At 41.7% G+C, this 18,004-nt stretch overlaps 1 protein-coding gene across 1 annotated transcript in view; it reads left to right on the forward strand.

Moving 5' to 3' along the window:
- The first annotated feature begins 1,786 nt into the window (after positions 1-1,786).
- The window catches only part of LOC148450992 (cathepsin E-like), a 93,611-nt gene continuing 77,393 nt past the window's right edge, over positions 1,787-18,004 (forward strand). The window contains exons 1-3 of the mRNA XM_088462408.1: positions 1,787-1,842; positions 3,482-3,638; positions 11,118-11,235. Of these exons, the coding sequence (XP_088318534.1) occupies positions 1,787-1,842; positions 3,482-3,638; positions 11,118-11,235 (331 nt within the window). The remainder of the gene's footprint in view (positions 1,843-3,481; positions 3,639-11,117; positions 11,236-18,004) is intronic.

Consider the following 18,004-nt stretch of genomic DNA (forward strand, 5'->3'; position numbering starts at 1 on the left):
TATAATCCGGCCCTGGAAGGAGGGCCGGGAAGACAGTCACCAGTGCTGTGCTTGCGGCAGGGTATGGTCAACCTCAAGTGCTGCGATAGCATCTGATGTTACCCGATGTACCGATGGTTGCATACACTTCCTGGACATGACGTGCACAAGTGGGCATCTTAAAACAGGCTGGTGGGTGTCTGCATACACTATGTGATCGCTCTCTAAGAAATACTGGGCGTGCTAATGCATTGCTATGCGATAGCACTGCCACCAATTTGCATACACAACGTGCGAGCGATCGCATCTAGCGAGTGGCTCTGAATCAGGCCCTTAGTCTTTAGGGCATGTATGTATTATAGGGTACTAAGTGGACTAAGGTGTTCCAAATAGTCATGTTTCATTAAAAGAAGGTCAGCTTTTTATTTATTTATTTTAGTTAAATGACCAACATATCTTGAATTATAATAAACAAGAAAAAAACAGGCGCTCTATTTTAGTCTCATGTATACTACCCTAATTAGGGAATTTAGGTACATATAAAACCATCGTAAAATCCGGATGTAGTGATGTGACCGGCGGCCGCAAAGGCCGCCTGTCATAATCCCGATGCCGGAATGCAGAACGACGCGGGCCTGAGCAAGGATAAGTAAGGGCGCTTATGGGAGCCGTTGGGGGGTGGTTAGGCACCCCCCGGAGAGGGTTAGGGCTAAGCTAGGGGAAGGGGGGGTTAAGGTTAGGCACTTCCTGGGGGAGATTAATGTTATGCACCCCTCCTGGGAGGGTTAAGTTTAGGGTGCTGGGAGGGTTAGGTTTAGGCATTAACGGGGGGAGGTTAGGGTTACGCACTAGGGGGGGAGGCTAGGGTTAGGCACCCCTAAAGGAGAGTTAGGAGGGGGATAGGGGAGGAATAGCTGTACTTACCTCCGCTGTCAGGATTTCCTCCCTTCGGCCAGCTGCTATTGGGATTTGAACTGGCAGCTATACAGCCGCCGGCAATACAATCCCATTCCAGTAAACGCAATATAATTCAAATAAAATAAGTAAAACCATACAGTAAAATCGAACATCAAATCCCTTCTTAAAATTAAACAAGATCGAATTTGATTTGAAAATTGAATGCAAAATAGAATCTTAGTAAATTTGAGATTTGCTAAGGGATTTTGCTGTTCAATTTCAATTCGATTTCAGGAGATTTAAGAGATTCATAAAAATGAATCTCAAATCGAACTTTAGTAAATTTACCCCCTGGTTCTGATCTGTTGCCAGTTCGGAAATCGGATTTAAAAACCGAACTTGGGTTTTGGATTCAGATATTTAAGCTGTTTTTAATGATTTTTATCGATTTTTAATACATTTTTATCGACTTTTATCTGAATCCAAAGCGTAAACTAAAACACTTAAGAATGGTTTTGCAAATCTAAAACCAAAATACAAAGGTGAATCCAGATCCAAAACCAAAACCCTGGGGGATCCGCGCACATCTCTAAATATATAGTATTTAGGCTTATATATTTTGGACATATTGTTATTCAGGCAAATATAATGCTCTATTGTAAGAAATTAATCTACAGTACTTTGCTAAATAATATCTAGTTACAGCAACATCACCAGGAGTAGTGTGGCTCATCCTCTCACAAGCTTTTAACCTTGTGAAATGTGTAAGAACTACGGAAATCAGTCATCTGTTTACCTTGCAAACAGCATTATCTGAAGTATATGGGTTTGGTTACAACAACCAATGATATAAATAAGATTTTTGTAGCTAGCCTTATGCAGTGTGTCTGAGCTCCTGCATATGCAAACGATGAAGCAAGTACTTGGTGTCCTGCTATGTGTGGCTTTCGTCCATGGGGTAATACGGTGAGTGGTCTGTCTGTGTCCCTTTGTGATCTTTATAATTGTGCTTTGGATAATATTGCAACCACTTCATTTACTGATAGGAAGCATATTATCTACACCTTTACTTGGGTACCTTTTTTTAATTTGAGTAAATCTATTTCCAATGGGTAATAGTACATTTGAGGCTAAGGACTGTATTCCAAAAAAATAGGTCACTCTAAGGACTACTCAACTCAACATTGTATCAGGAAATCTTATGAAGCCTGTGGTGTGTATTGTAATATTGCTTCAATCCTTAAACTCTAGCTCCAAAAGCAATGTTGATCCTACAATTTTGGACACCTTTGAGATGCAGCTGTGTTACATTTAATTTGTCAGGATCATACCTCCTAACATATGGGATTCTAAAATAGGGACTAGGCATGCGTCAGATAAAGGAAGGTGGCCTTGTGGGGAAGGGTGTAGCTCTGTGCACATCACCTATTCACCATTACCTCTGCTATACAGCAGTGGAAAGGAAGTGCTCCCCCCAACCCTCCCCATCCCCTCCCCCTTGGGGCAGTGAGGCCTATGGGTGGGACAGTTAGGACAGTCCCCTAAAAGTGGGACTGTCCTGCCCAAAGAGGGACAGTTGGGAGGCATGGGCTAGATAAGTATATTGTAATTGTCTTTATTGATATCAAATACAGCTTTGCAACATATTACGATTATATTTCAACCAGCCTTTCTTACTATTTGTAAAACAAAACAGTTGAAATAAGTTCATTGTGCGCACAATAACATCGCATGCCACATTCATGCATGGTAAAGTACCCTTGTATTTCACTAGGACAGTGGCACCATAGCGAGTGGGACATACATTCCAACATCCTGCCAGTTCTATCTTGCAAGTCAAATAACATTGACTTGTAAGAAATATAAGGGCCTATTCATCATTACTAAAAAAATTATGGCAGTAATTAGGTTTAGAACTCGCATGGAGTTCTACCTTATTACCGAGGGAATTCATCATTCTTCCTCTCCATATGACAGCTTTTCAGAAGATAGATATATTTCCCTATCTGCTCTACCTTGCCGCAGCTGTAATCAGTGCAGCGCATGCATCGTTACATTCACAAAAGCGACGCATGCGCAGCACTGATTACAGCTGTGGTAATTTTGTGTCCGTCCACAGTTTAACTAAAATAATAAACAGTAATAAGGAGACTTTCAACTATTCCAATAAACCCCAGAAGAGACGTCTGAAAAATGGCATTTTGATGGCAGTACTATGAGCCTGTATCTCACACTCATCAGTGCAGGACAGATGTTTGTGGGTGGCACTAGCAATCACTGTAGAAGACATCTCAATATAACAATGATTGGTGACAGAGAGAACTTTAGGGAGTGATTCCTTGGAAATAAATATTCAAATAAAATGACTGACATGGCTGGCATGTAAATTACATTTCCCAGAAGTCCTGTATTTTTCGAAACATATATTTGAAATTTTTTTCACAAGAAGCACTTGTTAGGAATCTCCTTATTGCTTCTCATTCTAGTCAGTACGATTTATTGAAAAACAAAAAAACAAAATGCATATATAAACTTACGAAGGAAGGAAGTGTTTCTGACTTATTCCTGATCTGTGGTTTCTTAAGAATATTTTTCTACACAACAGAATTCCTCTAACGAGACAGAAGTCAATGCGGAAAGTTCTGAAGGAGAAAGGGCAGCTCTCTAATCTATGGACAAAACAGGGGAACGAATTTCTGGAGTATGGTGGCTCATGTACCTCTCCGGAGACTGCCAGTGAGCCACTTATTAATTACATGGATGTGAGTATTATGCAGCAGAATGGGCGTAGCTATAGTGGGTGCAGAGGATACCATTGCTATGGGGCCCAGGAGTATGGAGCGCCCCAGACCCAGGTCATATAGTTGTCTCTCAAGTTCCCGAAAATGTCCAATAAGCAATTAGGTATGTCCTATTGCCTGCCCTGAAAAGGGAGATTGTCAGAGCTCATATAGTTGGCAGTCTCTGTCTCTCCCTCTCAGTAAAGCTCCACACTGATACCATCCATCTCCAGCACTTCCATTTCACCCACACAACTACAACTGAGTTACTCAGTGAGCCCGGAACTGCCAGAGAATAGGCTTCTCCTTGATTACAGTCTTTGTGAAGTGAGCTGGGGGGTTAATCTCCGAGATTAGGATTGTCCCAGAAAGGGACTGTGTACTGAAATTAAGAAAATATCCACTCAAAATAAAATCTCCTTTATTAGGAATTATCCTTCCTTTGTCTTTACACTCACTGTAGACTAGAATCTTCACAGCCTTAGAGGCCCTGCAGTCATCGCGCTACCATGTAAGATTTCAAAGCCGCCAATAGGTATGGAGCACTAGATAAGACATTATCTAGTGACATTTCATTTTCAGTAAGTGGTGTGTATAGTAGATGTTATAATGCTAAGTGGGGTGTATATAGTGGATGTTATAATGTATGGGGGCAATATAATGCAGTGTAATCTAAATTGGGGCACTATAATGTGGCATAATATGAACTGGGGGCACTACAATGTGGTATATTATGAACTGAGGGCACTACAATATGGCATAATATGAACTGGGAACACTACAATGTTGCATAATAAGAACTGAGGGCACTACAATGTGGCATACTAAGAACTAGGAGCACTACAATGTGGTGTAATATGAACTGAGGGCACTTCAATGTGGCATACTATGAACTAGGAGCACTACAATGTGGCGCAATATGAACCAAGGGCACTTCAATATGGCATAATATCAACTGGCAACACTACAATGTCACATAATATGAACTAAGGGAACTACAATCTGGCATAATATGAACTGGGAACACTACAATGTGGCATAATATGAACTGAGGGCACTACAATAAGGCATAATATGAACTGTAAACACTACAATGTTGCATAATAAGAACTGAGGGCACAATAAATGCGGCATACTAAGAACTAGGACCACTACAATGTGGCGTAATATGAACCAAGGGCACTACTATATGGCATAATATGAATTGGGAACACTACAATGCCACATAATATGAACTGAGGGAACTACAATATGGCATAATATGAACTAGGAACAGTACAATGTGGCATAATATGGACTGAGGTCACTACTATGTGGCATACTATGAACTAGGAACACTTCATTGTGATATAATATAAACTGAGGGCGCTACAATGTGGCAAAATACTGTATGAACTGGGAGTACTTTAATGTAGCATAATATAAACTGGTGGCACTACATTTTGGCATGATATGAACTTGTGACACTGTGTGACATCATGTGAACTGGGGGAACTGTGTGGCATAATGTCTACTGGTAGCACTGCAATGTGGCATATTGTGAATTGGTGGCACTAAAATGTGGCATAAGATGACCTGACCCCACTGGTATAATATGAACTACACCACTACTATGGGGCGCCACCACTATGGGGCACAAAATGAACTAGGCACTACAGTGGGGCATAACATGGACTAGGGCACTACTATGAGGCATAAACAACTGCTGCAGAGAGAGGTGAAACATTAGAATGTAGGCTCCTTCAAAATGTTGCTATGGGTCCCACAAAGTCCTAGCCATGCCCCTGTGCAGCAGTGTAACTAGGACTGTGTGGATGTTACTGACTGTCTGCTCAGATATTGTTGGTGTAAATGTACAGTTTTAGTTTTAATACCAGCACAAATAACTAATTTTATATATAACTACAAATCCTACAACACATACACGTATGATAGTTGTAGTAAATGTGCAATTATCAAATTATCAAAAAACATAAAACAAAAGCCTAAAATATGACAAATTATGCTGTAACTTTTGGACCCTGTCTGGCCAATAGAGTCAGAATACTAAATGATATTATCCACGGTCAGGTTTTCCCCACATTCACAGACATGCAGGAAACACTCTCTATTCCATATAAGAACTGTTATCAATACCTGAATCTCCGCCAATAAAGAATAGGCTGACAGTCGGATCTTAAACTACTTGTGGATCATTGACCCTGAAGGGCGATGGTACTAGGGGCCTTGTCTCTACCCTGTATGCAGAATTCAAGTTGTCTGGGCCAGACTTTAGGGATCCACATGAGCTGCAGTGGCAAACGCAGGATTTCTAGAGGGGGGTTTCCAAATGCTTGATTTTAGAGTGAGTGTGGCCAGTCCATGAAGAGGACATAATTAGCACTTATCCAGCTTCAATATGCATCATACAAAGTATATTGTGTGTCATAATTCCAGCATATACAGGACCATCAATCACAGTAACCCATTAATGCAGCAGTAGGCCATCCTGCCTGAGCTGAATGTTTTTATTTTAGATGTGGGCACCATTCCAGAGTATTAGAGCATGTCTGGGGGAGCAGCAGAAGAACCTAGCACTGCCCTGGACATATATGTACATATTGGGCTCTATAGCAGCACATCCCTAACAGTGACAGTTTTCCAGATCTCCTCGTTGGTGCACAGGTTATTTATTACTGACTGATACATGTTAAAAGTTGCACAGGTGGTGCAAATTATTTAATTTATGATACTGAGAAGAAAATGCAGCACTAGTAAAATTCTGTTACATTACTATTTCTATTGTGGTCATGGTGTGGGCTGGGGAGGGGGATTTCCAGGCAGACGGAAACCCCGCTGTGTTTGCCTATGAGCTGACCTGGGAGGTAAACCTGGTTGAAATACTAGATAGTAAAGAGGACGATTTTTGCTGGATTTAGATTTGGTTATAATTAGAGATGAGCGGTTCGGATTCTGTGGAATCCGAACCGCTCCGAACATTGGGGATCAGAGTCCACCCGAACGCTGTTCGGGTGTTCCCCACCTGACTCGGATCCCCGTTCAAGGCCGAGCCACAGCTCCCTGATGTCAGATTCTTGCGAGAGAATCCGATGTCAGGGCTCCTCTAGTGTAGGGCAGACCGCTGTGATAGCGGCCTGCCCTACACAGACACAAACACACAGCCGCCAGCGGCAGATGTGTTTGTAATAGCAGCCAATGAGAGTCAGACAGACTCTCATTGGCTACTGTACGGAGGGAGCCGGTTGGAGCTCACTCATGAGCTCCGTCTTCCGGCTCCCTCCTCAGCGCGTGACAGCAGAGCAGAGCGGACGGCGGCAGGAGCTGGGATTGAGGTACGTTTTCTATTTTTTTATGCGTGTGTGTAAGGGGGCATTACTGGGGGGGGCATACTACTACTGGGGGCCTGCTAGTGGGGGCATATTACTACAGGGGGCCTGCTAAGTGGGGGCCTGCTAATGGGGGTTACACTACTACTGGGGACCTGCTACGTGGGGGCACTACTACTACTGGGGCCTGCTAGTGGGGGGCATATTACTACTGCGGGCCTACTAAGGGGGGGCATATTACTACTGGGGGCCTGCCAAGGGGGGGCATATTACTACTGGGGGCCTACCAAGGGGGGCATATTACTACTGGGGGCCTGCCAAGGGGGGGGCATATTACTACTGGGGGCCTGCCTCGGGGGGGGGCATATTACTACTGGGGGCCTGCTAAGGGGGGCATATTACTACTGGGGGCCTGCTAGTGGTGTGCATATTACTACTGGGGCCTGCTAAGGGGGGGCATATTACTACCTGGGGCCTGCTAATGGGGGTACTACTACTGGGGGCCTGCTAAGGGGGGGCATACTACTACTGGAGGCCTGCTAAGGGGGGGCATAGTACTACTGGGGGCCTGCTAATGGGGGGCATACCACTACTGGGAGCATGTTAATGGGGGCACTACTACTGGGGGCATGTTAATGGGGGCACTACTACTGGGGGGCATGCTAATGGAGGCCCTACTACTAAGGGGACTGCATAGGGGGCACCACTACTGGGGCCATTGTGTAAGGGACACCACTGCTTGGGGCATTGTATAAGTGGCACTACTACTGTGGGCATTGTATAAGGGGCATTACTACTGAGGGCTTTGTGTATAAGGGTCACTACTGTGGGCATTGTATAAAAGGGTCACTACTGTGGGCATTGTGTAAAACGGCCACTACTGTGTTCATTGTGTAAAAGGGTCACTACTGTGGGCATTGTATAAAAGGGCCACTACTGTGTTCATTGTGTAAAAGGGTCACTACTGTGGGCATTGTATAAAAGCGGCACTACTGTGGGCATTGTGTAAAAGGGGCACTGCTGCGTGTCGTAACATAAATAAGAGACACTACTTTATGGTGTAATGTGAATCAGGGCCTATGTGCGGTGTAATGTGAATAAGATTGTGCACTGTGACTCCTTGGGCCGTAGCCCACTGGGTTAACAAGTACTGTGATTCTGCTGGCCGTACCCCACTGGGTGGGTGCACTACTTTTCATTTCTGCCACTGCTGTGTGGCACACATCCCTAGTTATAATTCGTTGTTCGGTTATGGTTTTGGTCTTGCAAATACGCTGTAACTGGTTTTGGTTTTCACAAAAAAAACTAAAATCACATAATTTGGGTCTTTTTCTGTTCCTAGAGTATTATTAACCGCAATAACATTAATGTCCAGACATTTCGACTCAATTTTGACCATCTCACAATATTGTTCACCAATATAGGCCAAAGGCTGGCTGGCTAAACTAAGCAACAGAGCAGCGCACAAATACACTGCAGCTATTTCTGTTTACAAATGTTTTGCAAATTAGTAATGTATTAGCAATCACCAATCGAACCAACTCACAAGTACCTGTACTTTCAATAGAAAACAATCCAACACAGAAATTTATTAAGAATCATGTGGAATATCATTGCCCTAAAGTAGTAATAGTTAACAAACAAAACATAAAAAACCCAAAACCATGTGTAAAGTATCAACAGCAGACGTGAATGCCCCCTACACAAGTGCACATGCACCCAGCACATGCCTATTCTCAGTGCCTCCATCCTGGGGGCCGTGGACCACTGATGACCGGTACTCTGTCCCCATGTAAAGCCCTGATCAATCAGCCTTTTTGTTGGGCAGTTCCCCAAAGCTCCCCAACCATAAAAACAGCGTTCCGTACCTGCGAGTCAGATATAGTGCAGGTTACAGTGCCGGTTGGATATAGTGCTGGTCGGATACAGCGCATGTTGCATACAGTGCGGGATACAGCTTGGGTCAGATACAGTGCAGGTCGGATACAGTGTGGGTCAAATACAGTGCAAGTTGGATACAGTGCGGGTCGGATACATTGTGGGTCAAATACAGTGCAGGTCGGATACAGTGTGGGTTGGATACAGTACGGGTCGGATACAGTGCGGGTCGGATACAGTACAGGATACAGTGCAAAACGGATACAGTGCGGGTTACAGTACAAGTCAAATACAGTGTGGATTAGATTCAGTGCAGGTTGGATACAGTGCTGGTCGGATACAGCGCGGGTTGCATACAGTGTGGGATACAGTTTGGGTCAGATACAGTGTGGATCGAATAGAATACAGTGCGGGTCAGGTGCAGTGCAGGTTACAGTAAAGGTCGGATACAGTGCGGGTTACAGTGCAGGTCAAATATAGTGCGGGTCAGATGCAGTGCAGGTTGGATACACCAATGGTGCACTTACTGTGACAGAGGGTGCTGGCATTGTCCTCAGTGCCAGCAGTGTAGGAGTGCCGGTGGTGTCCTTTGTGCAGGGGTGACAGCAGTGTAGGCAGTACGTGGGCGCTGGCTGTGTTCTCAGTGCGGGGGTGCCAGCAGTGTTGGCAGTGCAAAAGTGGCAGCAGTGTTCTCAGTGTGGGGGGTGCCGGCCCTGTGGGGGTGCTGGCAGTGTTGGCAGTGCAGGCAGCGGTGTCCTCAGTGCAGTGGGGCCCGACATCTTGCGTGTGTCTGCCCCATTGGCACCCTGCTGGAGATGTGGTATAGATATAGGAACACTTCTGCATATGTGGTGGAACTGCCTGGTAGTCACTACCTTCTGGAGAGATAGTAGGCTGAAATATACCTCTCAGCCGCGAATACTCTCAAATACTTCCTCTTGCCACTAAGCATCCCAGATGACACACATAATCAACATACGTTAACTGGTTTGACACATAATATATGCAGTCACATGCCAGTTAGTATCAAAATGGAAACAAACAGAAGTCCCGAATATACGGGAGATTATATCCAACGTTTGGCACATATACACTATGGAATATATGACTAGCATTCTACATGACTCCTCAAAGAGATTCTCTAGAACATGGAAAATGTGAACTACTCATTTTAATATCCCTTTGGAGTTACTGGCAATTTTAGAATCCTATAAACCATGACTCTAGCACTCTCACACATAATAAATATCTGACATTCAGTAGATGGCTGGGTCTAGACCAGCTAGGCCGACCTCCCTATTCTTTCATAACTGCGGATGGCCACCCCTCAACTTTTACTTATCCTCTTTCTTTAAGCTTTATAATGTTTGTCTTTGTTATAAAATGTTAAAATTAGATGAGTAGACACATATACAGGTCTTTTCTAAGGAGGTTTTGGGATACTTGCTATTCAGAGGAATTTCTGCTCTATTATCGAAAAGACACTACTTAGCATAGCTCAACATGTATGGTCTATAGTTGTTTATGTGGAATCAGTATGTTTGACAGCCGGACATGAGTCCGGCGGTTCAAATCCCGATGCCGGCAGCCCAATGCAGAAGATCTTGACAGCGGAGGTAAGTTAACTATTCCTAACCCTCTCCCCCCCTAACCCTCCTTTAAGGGTGCCTAACCCTAACCTCCCCACTAGTGCCTAACCCTAACCTTCCCCCATTAGTGCCTAAACCTAACCCTCCCCCCCATTTGCCTAAACCTATCCCCCCTTCCCCTAGCCTAACCTTAGCCCTCCCCGGGGAGGGTGCTTAACGCTAACCCCCCCATCCCCGGCTACATGGATACTTACCCCTGCATTGGACGATCGATCCGGCATCCTGACGGGGTCCAGATGTCGGGACATAGGCATCGGCATTTCGACGCCTATGTTAAAACCCTTGACGGGATTATACTGTCGGTATTGAGACCGGCTGCCATGCGGTCGACGGTCTCATAACTACATACTGTTTATGTTACACATATACTGTATGTTGATGTTATGTTGGAGCCCTGCATAGGTCACTTGTGTACTGTCTCTTATCCTTTAAATACAATTTCCTTTTAAATATAAAAAAACTACAAAACATAAAGTTTATAAAATAATTGACGGTGTTAGAAGCCTGTCATAACAGAATGTGTAGTGATAAGTGTTCCTTACAATGATTACTACTTTGTGGCATCTTGGCTAAATACAGTTGTTGGATTTTCATTTCTCCTACCCCAGGTGGAGTATTTTGGGAAGATCTCCATTGGTGATCCAGCTCAGGCATTCACTGTGATTTTTGATACCGGCTCCTCAAACTTGTGGATCCCATCTGTATATTGCACAAGTTCAGCATGTAGTAAGAGAGCTCTATTACTTATTTCCTGACATATTAATCCAATGGACTGTAATGTAAAAAGCAGTCTATTCAGCTTTCATTGTGCAATCTTATATTCCTTGAGCACAGTATCTACAGTATAATGGTAATGAAACATTGGACAATGTATGTGTATATGTGATAAGAATGAATTGGGAAGGTGGATAACGAAAGTTTTGTGTGTACAACCTAGAGTGCCATCCTTTTCTACGCTTATATGTGCATGGTTCAACCATGTCTTAGTTTGACCAGCTACAAAAACACAAACCTCAGCGCCTGTTCTGCACAATTATTATCTAGTTTGTCATTTTTTCTATCCCACACCTGCAGCAGGTAATTAAGAGGAATTGTCAACCTCTAAGAAAAACTAAAATAATTATGAAAATTTACTGCGGTGGTGTGAGGAAAATACAACACATATATGATATCAAATTATTTATATTATTTATTAATAAACTAATAAAACCGTACACATATAGCTATACACTTGGCATTACTATATCTTAACTTCCTAAAAGTTCAGCAAAGATAATTTATCAGTAACAGCTTCCAATATATAAATATTAGTTACATTGTATTATTGCACTTTTACCTCCATTCATAGCTACTTACAATAAACTTTGATTGACAGTTCACATGCAGTACGAGCTTAGATATGAATGTTCTTCTTTATTTCACCAAAAAGTCTCAGAACTTAAATGGAAAGGGCCTTAGATATCTTTAAATGTTATAATGCTCATCGCAGCCGCTATAAAGATGGAGCAATAATACAATGTAACTAATTTTTATATGAGTATAATACTTTGTATAAATTATCTTTGTTGAACTTTTATTAAGATATAGTAATACCAAGTACATAGCTATAGATGTATGGTTTTATTAGTTTATTAATAAATAATATAAAGAATTTTATATAATATATGAGTGCTATTTTCCTCACACTAGAGCAGTAATCTTTCATAATTATTTTAGACTGACCACCTATATATATATATAAATAAAGAAATAGTGAACGCACAAGTGAAAACAATAATCCTGTGAAGAAAATATATATTTATTCTAAAAATCACACCTCATCTCATATATGAGTGGCTGCTAGGATAAAATAATCGAATATGGTTAGACACCATATGCACAATCCAATATATCAAATAAAAAATTCCAAGCGCCAAAATAGTGTTCTAATCATAAAATAATACGTTAAAAATATGTGAGTTTGAAATGGAAAAACAACTTGTCTTTATTAGAAAATCTTCAGTCATCTGACCAACCGTGATTCATACATTAAAAATAAAGAACAGGTAAAATATAGGGTGTATCGTTTTTAGTACTGCATCAATCAACAATAACTATGTATCATAGGAGCTGCTGGAACTACAACAAGTCCCATATATATATATATATATATATATATATATATAGTACTCCAATATTTAGATATACAACAGTTTTATTTACATAAAAAAGAAAACGAATTTTGTCCACAAGTAAATGCAGGTAGAGAATATACAAGAGTGAATTAGTAAAAAAGCTTATCTGTCCATAATGAAGGGTCCAGGATATCAGGGTTGCAACGCATTTCGTCTATCAGAAGTCTATAAGACTTCTTTAGCGTTCCCGCTAGGCTGTTTTAGCGGGGCGCGGTGCCCTGCCCTCCTTCTGGAGGTCAAAAAGCGCCCTGCCCTCACAGCCTGCGGGAGCCGTTCTCACCCGCGGGACGCAGTGTCCCGCGGGTGGAGAAACATGCGGTGACCCTGTCACCGCCGGAGAATAGACGCCGGACGCATGCGCCCGGCATCTATTCTCCCTGTCTGCAGGGCTTGGGGGCTGCCCGGCGTGTCCGTAAGTGCCGGGCACGCCCCCAAGAGTGACGAAGAGGGGACGCGTCTTATAGACACGCCCCCTTTTCCGATGACCACGCCCCCTTCTCAGACGCGCGCGCGCCGTCGGCGCGCGCACGGTCATGCCCTCTCTAGCTCCAGGGCCCTGCCTCCCGCCGGAGCTAGAGGGAACACTACTTCTTCAAGGGGATATTAAGGTAGAGACCTTGGGACATATTTATACCTTTATCAATTAAAAATAGAGGATCCACATGGGCCAAACTTAGAAACCTCACTTCCTGTCAAACACCAGACACGAAGTAAAGTGACATCTATTTACATCATACAAACTACAAACATTAAGACCTTACTAGACACATACAATAAGAATTTGACATCTATATGAGGAATTAATAATTTAAACATATATATCGGCATTCATTCTACTACTGGAACGAGTGTGTGCCGTTAACTTCATCCCTTCCGGTTTGGGGAAATGGAGAGCCTACTTATGAGTCCGCTTTGGCTGGTACGCTATAAAGGGCTTCACTTCCTATCACTCACATGAACACAGCACAGCCCGAACATCACTTCCTGTCCGGGCTTGAACTGGAATGCAGCTCTGCCTGAACGTCATCTCCTGTCTGGGCTGGAATGCAATTAGCGTACCATCACTTCCTGTCTATATATGTGTGTATGAATTATGGAGACAAAAAAATAAATATCAGAATTTTTGTTTGTCCGTTTCGAGATCACGTAAAAACTACAGAATGAATTTGGATTATGTTTTCAATATTGTATAGCTTAGGCATCTAGAAAGAAACTGAGCTATGTATTATCTCAATGTGACATCAGGGAGAGGAGCAATAAAGGAAATACCAGATGCTTGGCACTCGGCATGTGCAGTGTGCAGGCTCCTCAAGCCTAAAATTACTAGATGTATATAAATATAATTTTTTGAGGACAAATATACTTTTAGGGACAGTTTATGAACTATGGAGACAAAATAATTTTTAGCGGAATTTGCACAGGCTCCTCAAGTCCAAAATGACTATATGTATAATAAATATATATATTATATATATATATATATATATATATATACATACATACAATATATACATATATTGCACACCTCGAACACAAACAGTTATATATGTATGCATATAGAAATACATATATATATATATATATATATCTCAAGATCTATTTCACTGGAAAATCCAACTATATATTAAGCACTAATCAGGCAGCTTATCTTGACTCATGAAGTTGCAGTATACATGTCAATCCAGTAGATGGTGGACCAAGACAAATACTACATAACATAGAGTTGCACATGTTACTTGCAACCTTTTAATGTTACTGTATGTTAACTAGCAATGGATTTGGGATCTACAAGATAAAATTTGTTTGACTAAAGTGAATTTAGAGCATGATTCATCACAGATCACAATTTCAACAATGTACGCAGATCGACCCGTCTGTGTACTGCGCATGCATATGCACCACAGTACGCATGCACAGGCCAGTATTGCGATCGCACTGTTATCACATATGCAGATACAAAGCCATCGCAGAGTGAGTGATGGGATGTCAGCGTTTGGGGGTGGTGACAGGGGAGTGGTCGGACAAACGCAGGCATTCCTGTCCATTTGAATGCCATTTCCTGGGAGTGCATAAATTAGCCACTGCGATGGCATTCGCAGCTTGAGTACTCACTGCGTGCAACAAGACTTGCAATTTCTGAGACAGATAAGACCTGCTGTAATTCTGCGTGAGGGTCCAATGTTACTTGAAGTTACCGATGTATATGCAGGACTGTGAGGTCTTACGGATGTGAGAAAGTGGTAGAGGGCATCTCTATGCTGGCTGAGTAGTTGCAAACATTAGCATAGTTTTGCAGCAGAACTGTGTGTGTAATCGCAGCTGCGATAGCAATAGCGATTCATAATGAATTAGGCCCTTAGAGTGGACTGTGAGATGGATTTCCCCTTAAATTGGATTTTGTGGTTTACATAAAAAAATAGAAAATTGTGGATTCTTATTGTTTAAAAAGATATTTTGTGATAAATAAAGAAAACTAAGGTAGTGCCAATAGACAAAAATACAAACAATTTAATAAATCACAATATTAGAAACAATTGGAAATCAATGTATCAAATAATGCACAAATGTACTGGCAATATGCTGGAACTAGTCAGACAGGAAAAAAGTCTCTCTGCAGTGTCATTAATATCCCCCTAAGATGAATTTTCAATGAATAAATAGGTTTAAAATAGGTTTAAAAGCTGGTTCTCATATTGAACAGTCACACTGAATACCAAAGTGTTTGGTCCCCTGGATAAAGGAATAGTAGATGATAGTGATATAATTGCAACATGCAGGGGAGCTGGTTTTGAATCACTCCGGAAATGATAAAAAATGGAGGGGCCATGGTATATTTCCTGTCCGGTGCTACGGCTCACCTCTGATCAGCTTTCTGTTTAATCGCCTCCGCTGTGTGCTCTCAGTCTGTGCACGCTGACCACCGCATCTGTCTGTGGACGAGTGACTCGCTGTGTGGTCTAAGCAGGAGCCAACGTGGTGTCAAGGGCTCCAATCAGCAGTAACCAAATCGGTAAAGCGGTAGTGTGTAGTGAGCCAGAAGGGGGATATTGATCATCCGAATATCTCCATCTGAAAAAGCCCAATAGCCTTAACGCGTTTTTCTGGGACGTAACTCACAGTTTCTTTAGAAGGAGGGCTTGAATAGCCTACATGTCCATGATAAGTTTATATAGGCTCAACAATCACACACCTTTCATTGACAAACATTTTAATAGGCACCCGTGCTAATACCATAGTCTCACTTAGCAATTAACTAAGTAATAAATCAAAATGCAAACAATATATAAAAGTAAGAATAAACAATACAAAATGTGTACAAGAAAAATAGACAGCATCACATATATAAACAGAGATGAATGAGGTTTAAAGTAAGGACAATTGAATCTACAAGACACACTATATCCATGTCAATACATACATATATATAAAAGAATGTTTAAAAAGACAGATTAATTTATATGTATGTGAGGTGTAGCTGCATATGATGCACTGAGGATACAAATCGGAAAATACATTTATACTCATGTTTCTTTAAATATATGTATTCATTCATTTTTAAATTATCTTATTCTATAAAATGAACTACAATGATATACTATATTAGCGCAATCGTATTGAATATATCTGGTATATAGATTTTAATGAAACATCATTTTAGATTACATGGTCATACAAATGAATTACCTTATATATCAGTAATCCATTTGTCAAAGGATTTTCCCTCATATATGATTTTCTAACAGGTGATTAACACCTCAAAATGACAAATAACTGAAAATATCCAACCTTAAAATACAATCTTAAAATTTTTTGAGCACTTACTAGCAGCTTCAGTATTATACTAATAAAGCCCCCATAGACAAAGCTGTAATATTATAGTAAAAAATAATTAAATAAATCCATAAAACAAAAAATATGAAAATATTAAAAATATGTAAATATACAGTAATAAATCGAGGTATTACTTTCTTTATGCTGCTGCTATTTTCAGACGGAGATATTCTCCTTCTGGCTCACTACACACTACCGCTTTACCAATTTGGTTACTGCTGATTGGAGCCCTTGACACCACGTTGGTTCCCGCTTAGACCACACAGCGGCCGCGAGTCACTCGTCCACAGACAAATGCGGTGGTCAGCGTGCACAGACAGAGCACACAGCGGAGGCGATTAAACAGAAAGCCGATCAGGGCTGAGTTGAGCCATAGAACCGGACAGGAAATATACCATGGCCCCTCCATTTGTATAATCTCCGGAGAGATTCAAAACCAGCTCCCCTGCACATTGCAATTATATCACTAACAGGAACTATTCCTTTATCCAGCGGACCAAACACTTTGGTATTCAGTGTGACTGTTCAATATGAGAACCGGCTTTTAAACCTATTTATTCATTGGAAATTCATCTTAGGCGGATATTAATGACACTGCAGAGAGAATTTTTTCCTGTATGACTAGTTCCAGCATATTGCCAGTACATTTGTGCATTGATACATTGTTTTCCAATTGTTTCTAATATTGTGATTTATTAAATTGTTTGTATTTTTGTCCATTAGTGCTACCTTTATTTTCTTTATACTGTATGTCTTGTTTTTGGTGGGTTGCAGTTCTCACTTAGTGAAGCAGCTTTATAGACAATTTAGTTCTTAAATTGACCTTTTTTGCGCACTTGATCCCTTTCTTTTATTTTGTGATAAATGTCTACAATGTAAAATATGCATAGATGCCACGTGAGCGAAACTGTTGGCAAATGCAAATAATGGAATGCCAATCAGTACCAATGTCATATTGTACCAGTGTCTATGTAAGTGCACAGTGTATTCAATTTCTTAAAGCATATATCACTGGGCTTATTCTATAACCTTCCCCTCTTTATCGGTTTCCACTAATCGGGGTACACACTTTGTCTAGGCAGATATCTTGAATACGAACACATGTTTGAAGTGTCTATAATTCTTCTAAGAATATAAAAAATTGTACTACACTAATGTCTTTTACTGAGCCCACCAACTGAAGCGTCTGTAGTCCACATGGCCGGCGGTTCAAATCCCGACAGTGGCATCCCAGCAGCACTGAAAATCACGATTGTCGAAAGGTAAGTACTCACTAAACTATTCTACCCCCTAACCCTCCCTTAGGGGTGCCTATCCCTAACCTCCCCACTAAGTGCCTAACCCTAATCCCCCCTCTAAGTGCATAAACCTAACCCCCCCTTCCCTGCCACCTAAACCTAAGTCCCCCGGGGGGGTGCCTAACCCTAACCTCCCCCCAGGGGTGCCTAACCTTAACCTCCCCTTCCCCTAGCCTAAAGCTAACCTCCCGA

Source organism: Taudactylus pleione, unplaced genomic scaffold (assembly GCF_031769625.1).
Source record: "Taudactylus pleione unplaced genomic scaffold, aTauple2 ptg001228l, whole genome shotgun sequence".
Taxonomy (NCBI): Eukaryota; Metazoa; Chordata; class Amphibia; order Anura; family Myobatrachidae; genus Taudactylus; species Taudactylus pleione.